We start from the raw sequence: 6,900 nt of genomic DNA on the forward strand, positions 1-6,900 counted from the left end.
GGAGCGAAGTTGTGCAAGTGTCGTTCTTGTCTCCCGAGGCAGATGAAGCTCGTCACGTCTGTGTCCGGGGGCGGTATGCCTAGAACGGCATTCACAGGTCTAGAGTCTGCATAACCCGAGACTGACTCCCTGTGAATGCCGTTCAGGGCCAGTCGGTAAGCTGTCGGGTCCAGAGGATGTTTGATGAACCTCTGGACTTCGTCCGTCAGTTCATATAGATGCCTCCTGACGTGCCTAGGCGAGGGCTCCTCTGCAAGCAGCTGTCTGCTTGGGTGGCCACTTCTGTGGCTCCCGATCAGGAACTGCTTGCAGAGCATTATATTGTGCTCCTTTACAGGGAGCATTGGCGCCTCGCCGTGCAGGTGGGGTTCAGGCGACATCAGGAGACATCCTGTCGCTGTCCTGAGTGCAGTGTTCTGTACAGTCTGTAGCTTCGTCCACTGCGTCCTACTAGTCCCTGGCGACCACACTGGCGCTGCGTAGTTCAAAACCGGCCGGCCTATTGCCTTGTATGTTGCCAGCAACGTTTCTTTGTCACATCGCCTGACCGGATAGCGATGCCCTGACATTCTAGGGTGGTATCCCTGCGGTCGATGTCTGCTTCGATAAGACGATACTGCACGGTGTGGTGCGTGATGAACGCTAAGCCACCACCATTATCTCGCTCGCGATCTCGACGGTGCACGTTGTACCCGGCGCAATTCAACAAAGTTGAATTGCTGTGCAACTTCGTCTCTTGGACCGCAGCTTTCAATATACCATGCCGACACATGAAGACGGTTATCTCCTCAATCTTGCTCTGTAGCCCGTTGCAGTTAAATTGAAGGAGCCTCATGTGGTTCGGGGGACGTGTCGTGATGTGGGGTGTAAGTGAAGTGAAGCGCAACACGGGCCCTCGAAGTTCCCAGTCCAATCTCGCGTGGTACGCAGACCTGAGCATGCCCCAAAGTGGCACCAGCCAAGGCAGGTGTTGCACTTGACTGATGTCACATTGCGGAATATCCTGGTCTGACATACCGTGCAGATTGTAGGGGGAACCAGGAGTTGTTGGCGGCGGCGTGTGAGTGGTGGTGCGGTTGTGTGTATTGTGTGGTTTGTAGTGGCTGTGGTACGGTCTGTGGTGTTATTATGTTGTTGTGTTGTGGTGACTGTGTGAGGCTGCTGTGTGAGTGTGTGAGGCTGCTGTGTGAGTGTGTGAGGCTGCTCGGGCGGACGGTGGTTAGCCGAGGAGGCTGCTCTGTTTGAGCAACAGGGGGCCACGTACGACGTGGTCCACAGTCTATGTGTCCGCAGTCCCGAGCAGACTCTGAGGTGACTCCACCCCTCGCAGGCACACTTGACTGAGGTGGAGTTGTGGTGTAATCGTCTCCGGCATACACAGCAGGTGTAGGTTTCTGGCCCTGGGTTTGACTCGATGCCAGCCCTGAGAATACGTAGTGAATGTAGCCCTATGGAGGGACAACTTCTGAGATACTTCGCCGACCTAAACGGGGTTAGATCGCCGAAACAACAGCCCTTGGTCGGGTAAAACCCGAGTCATTCCGGTACGTAGAACCGGCTGTCGTGGGAATGTCCAAGCGTGATCAAGAATAGTGGTTATAAGCTTACCTTTGTTTTATTTTAGAATATATGATTTGTAATTCAACGTATACATTACCTTTATCTATATTGTAATATTAATTATTATCTGTATTTTTTATTTTATTTCTTGCAATTTGTTTGTATCATTGTGAAAGTAAAGATTACATCTTAATGCACTAATGTTTTCAATATAATATTAAATTAAATTAAACTAAAATTTCGATATTGTATTAAAAACTTATTGTTTACTATAGGAGGGAAAAGTTATTTTTATAACACTGTAGGGAAAATTTCAAGTTTTCAAATGACCCAAAAAACGCCGAGATACGTAAATTTAATTTTGGATCCTAGGTTATGGATCTATACACCGTTTTTCCATATCAGATCATTTTCACAAGATATTTTAATTTTTATGAAAAAATTTATGTGTATGTGCTTTATTTTGGTGCGGTTCACGTAAGTACGATAATTTATTTTGAAATAGAATACTATTATACATATATATGACAAAAAAATCTGCAATGTACTGTTTTAAGTCCGATGATAAAGCTCACAATTTATGAAACTTTAAAAAAATTTATTAAACGTCAAAAATTTTATATAAAACTAGCTGTTTTTTTGTATCCCGGTTGGTTCTGTACTTGTAATAGTATATTACCATGGAAGACGTTTTAATTTGTGCCGTTTGTAAAAAAAAGTGATAAGAAAATATTGTTTTCTGAGGAGACATTAAAAAAATGTCAAACTGCTTTGAAAGCCAGAAAATAACATAACCTTAAACATAAAGATGTTATTTTGCCTGATGAATATACAGACAATGGTTATCACCGGGAATGCTATAAAGCATTCACAGGACTTATGACAAAATTTACCACTTGTGAACGTTTCAATTCTGGAAAAAATTGTAAAAAAGAAAAACCGACCAGCGTACTTCCAGACAATTTACCTCCAGCTATGCCGTTGATACCTGAGTTGACCTCCGAACCATCTAATTTTCAGCCATTATCAACAATATCTTCGACATCACAACCAACTTTAATTTTTCAATCAATAGAACCACAACCTTCATCTTCTCAACAAAAATCTAATTTACAGTATTTACCTACAGAATCTTCTACAATATCACAACCTTTAATTTCTGAGTCAATAGAGCCACTTACTCAATCTGTAACTTTTAATGAAAACTCGGACATTTTTGAACCAGAAATTAGTGACAACGATTAAAAAAAAAAACAAAAAAAAACCTTTAACATAGAAAATGTTACTCATACGCCATATACGATGTATTTACGATTACGGCCATGTACGATATGGCGTATGAGTAACATTCCCCCTCCTACTTCATGCAAAAAATTATTGCATACTTTCATTTGACCATTCAAAACTTATTTGTTTATCCATCGATTTTCATCGTTAGTAACTTGATTTTTTGGCAAAAGAACAGTTCTTATAAATTTTATATTCTATATTTCTTATAAAATTTTGCAAAAAATAGGCTTTGTGGCATAGCGAATAGCCAATGGCTTTTGTAAGAAATTGGAATTCAACTTGTAAGGACCGCCGTCTCCGATAAGTAACTAACAAAGTATAATTTTTGTATGTAACCCTCGCTAGGGCAGGCACCTTGTCGTTGGTGCGGGGGCTTAGCTGCATCACCAACCAGCCCTCTTCTGGTTTGAGGTAACGCGGATGTGCAGACCTCCGCGCTACCTTCTCTCTAGACTTGGGCTGCTGGAGAACAGTGACCAAGAACTGCCACCTCCTAATCCAGGGTTTTAAGCGACACCGTGCCTATTGGACGGTTTGCAGCCAGGAGGGTATAAACCGGCTGTATTTGAACGGCGCCTTTCCGACACCGGGCCGCATCGGGGAGTAACGGTGGCCTTACCGCGACAAGGGGCGTTGGCGCGGCGGACCTTTGAAGATCCCCTATGAAAATTTAGACCACTGAGCTCGCCTCGTCGAGCAGGTGGTCTTACGAACAAGATGATGACAAAACAACAAAAAAAACAACCAAAAAACCAAAAAACACAAAACTCGACAGCCACAACAACAGCTAGCACAGCAACAACAACACCCGCGGCTTCAAATGCGGTACCGGGAAATGGGCCGAAAGCAGGGCATGTGCCCTTTCCTCTTCGTTGCCTGAGTACGTGCCATTGGCTAGCTGGATTGCTAGTCTGGTATCTGTATGGTCCCTTGCCAAGGCCTTGTGTAGCCTGGCAGCTGAAGGAGTCGATGAGATGCCCTCACAGAACTTCCTGAAACTGTCGCGTTTAGCCCTCCTGATTTCTTTACTGTAGTTAGTTAGACTTGCTGAATACTCATCCCAGCGCCCTGTGCGCTTTGCTCTATTAAATAGTTTGCGTACCTCCTTTCTGAGCACCGATAACTTCCGAGACCACCAGTTGGGCTGCGCCTTCCCTCCTGGTTTTGTCTCCGGGCAGCTTGAGTGAAAGGCATCTACAATGGCGCCATTTAACTCATTGACGGTGCTCTCTAGGCTCATGCTGTTAGTGTACCTGTTCCTGGACTTAATTCCAGTTAGGTTTGACTCTAAAGTCTCGCTGTACTTTGTCCAGTCAGTTTTCCTGGGGTTCCTGTTTGCCTGCCTAGTTTTGACTTCTACTCCCAGTGCAAACTGGATAATCCTATGGTCTGACAGTGAGGGCTCCGATGAGACCCCCCACTGGGTGACCAGAGGGCTAGCCAGTCTGTTGCTAAGCGTGATGTCTAGTACCTCCTCTCTAGCCCTCGTTACAAATGTCGGTGTTTGGCCAACATTGTGGATGCTTAGTTCCTCACTTAAGATGTACTCTAGGAGACACTCACCTCTGCGGTTCGTATCCGTGCTGCCCCACTCGACATTGTGGGCATTCGCATCGCACCCTATGATGAGGTGGAGCCGTCTCTTCCTGCAGAATTCCACTAGCTGCTGTACCTCTTGCGGAGGGGCGTAGTTGCTGTCCCCCGGGAAATAAGCCGCGGCAAACACCACCTCTAGGCTTCTGCCACTTAGCGAGAGCGACGTCTGCACCGCGACCAAGTCCTGTGTTAGAAACTCTGTAATGCAAAAGTAATCAATGTTCTTCTTAAGCACCACACATGCTCTGGGCCTATCGCAGGAGAGGTCCCAAATTACCTTGTTGTTGTTGTGGTTGAGGCCCCTAACCTGGCCTCTGTAGGTCCACGGCTCTTGGATCAGTAGAATGCCCAGGTCATCCGTGGCGAACCTGCTGGAGATGACCGCCGAAGCAGCCACCGCATGATGCAGGTTGACCTGGGCTACTGCCAAGCGACGCGTGGTCATAGTTGGGGCTCGTCGAGATCGGAGAGCTGTAATTCGCTCTCGCTTCTCCTATCGAGCTCAAGTCGCCTAAAGTCGATGCCTGTTAGCAACTCCTGCGTGGATGGCACGTCTTCCGCTGGCTTGGTGGTGGTGGCTGGCTCGGACGTGCTTGCTGGAGTTGGTGTCTGGGTGAGGGGTAGCTGACTGAGGGGTGGCTGTGCGAGGGGTGGCTGTTCCGCCGGTAAGGTCGAGGTTGACTGGGTCGTCTGGGCAGCGGAGGAGTCGGCAGCCGCCTCGATTGGGGTCTCCTGCGACTCCGACTCCTTGCTACCTGTCGCCTTTTGTCGCCACGGCCTCACCGTGACGAAACTGAACCTATAATTCAGGTTGAAGCCAGCCCTCTTGATGCTGACGTAAGATTCCTCATCTATGCCCAGAAATAGTCTGAGCCCGTTCTCCTCTACGGAGCTGGACACTACCTTCCACGCAGAGATGTGGATGCCCTCATTCTGCGCTTTTAGTAGCCCCAACGCAAACTCCGCCGACTTGTCGGCGCTCCTAGGCAGGAACACCGTGATGTTATGCACTGGAGGGATGTCATCCCCCCTCTTCGTGCACATCTCGGGTCCCTTCCAGCCCTCAAGTGCCGGTGCTTTCTTCACCAGCCAGGTTGCTGTCCTCTCGTCCCTGCAGTCTACCAGTAGCATGCCGGATCTGAAGTACACACCACAGAACACCAGCGGGTACGACCATCCTTTAAAAACCTCTTCCATAATGGCATCCTGGAGTCTGGTTAGGTCTTCCGAGCTCAGGGCAGCAGCTGGATACTCACAAGGCAGCACAGCTACCCGAATGCCTTTGAGGGCTTCCGAATAGCTGGGTTGCTGAGTGGAACCCCCCTGCGCCTGTCCCTGCTCGATCGGCCCGCCCAGGCTCCTAGACCATGAGTTCGGAGGGGGTGGCTGCTCCCGCTGCCGTTTGGTGCCCGGTGTCCCTGGCGGAGTGACCTGGTTGCTACCTCTTTTGTTGGAGCCTGTTGGTTCCACGCTTTTCCGCTTTTCAGCGGGCGCGGGTCTGTGCTGCTGTTGTCGCTGTGGCCCGCTCTTCTGCTTTTCAGCAGGTGCGGGTAAGTGTGCCTGTTTGTGGGGCCCGCTCTTCCACCTATCGGCGGGTGCGGGTTTGTCGCCTTTCTTGTGCCTTTCGCGTCCCTCATTCTCGATCTCCATACTGACCTCTGTCATGGCTCTGGCTTCTACTGGGGGTTTGCCTTGCCCGAGGTACGAGGTCCATTTACCCGACCTTAGCCGCGAAGCCGATCGTCTAGGGACCCCGGCCTGCGCGCATCGGAGGAGGCTTGGCCCTGCGGTGCTTCCTACTCCGTTGCTTCTGCCACCCGGAGTCGTCGGACGCTGCTGAGGCGCTTCTGCTGTGCGACCTATGGAGTCTCTCCTTCTCCGCCCGGTGACCGCTTTCGGAGCGGCGCCGGCTCTTGGAGCGCTGCCGGCTCTCTGAGCGGTGTCGACTCGTAGTGCGACGCCGACTACCCGAACGATGCCGGTTCTTGGAGCGGTGACTACCATCGGTGCGGTGGTGCTGTCTGACCTTGCTGTCTCTCTGTACCTGCAATGAGAACTCGTAGAGCGACGCCGACTACCCGAGCGATGCCGGTTCTTGGAGCGGTGACTACCATCGGTGCGGTGGCTGCTGTCTGACCTTGCTGTCTCTCTGTACCTGCAATGAGAACTGCCGGACCGGTGTTGCGGCCGATCTGGTTCGGCAGGTAAATTGTGATTTCCTGTTAGATTTCTGTTATTAGAACTACCTGTTTTGCTCTGGCCCATGCGACGTAGCGCATCTGCACTGGTTCCTGGTTGGTCATCGTCCCTTGCATGTTCGATGAACAGCGCTGCCTCCTCGGCGGTTAACTGGTCTAGGAAACTGCCTTTCCGCCCAGCACTTCTTGGGCCTTCCCACGCGCTGCTGTTTCTTGGCGTCTCCAGTACCTTAGTTGTGCCTGTTACAGTTACACG

General features: G+C 49.7%; 1 protein-coding gene across 1 annotated transcript in view; it reads right to left on the reverse strand.

Annotated features, from left to right (window-relative positions):
• LOC108365083 (uncharacterized) overlaps window positions 1-6,096 on the reverse strand; it is a 53,247-nt gene extending 47,151 nt beyond the window's left edge. Inside the window, exon 1 of the mRNA XM_017619034.1 lies at window positions 5,719-6,096. Coding sequence (XP_017474523.1) covers window positions 5,719-6,096 — 378 coding nt within the window. The remainder of the gene's footprint in view (window positions 1-5,718) is intronic.
• Between the last annotated feature and the right edge of the window lie 804 nt (window positions 6,097-6,900).

Source organism: Rhagoletis zephyria, unplaced genomic scaffold (genome assembly GCF_001687245.7).
Source record: "Rhagoletis zephyria isolate East Lansing unplaced genomic scaffold, Rhagoletis_zephyria_1.1 Rzeph_scaffold_01773, whole genome shotgun sequence".
Taxonomy (NCBI): domain Eukaryota; kingdom Metazoa; phylum Arthropoda; class Insecta; order Diptera; family Tephritidae; genus Rhagoletis; species Rhagoletis zephyria.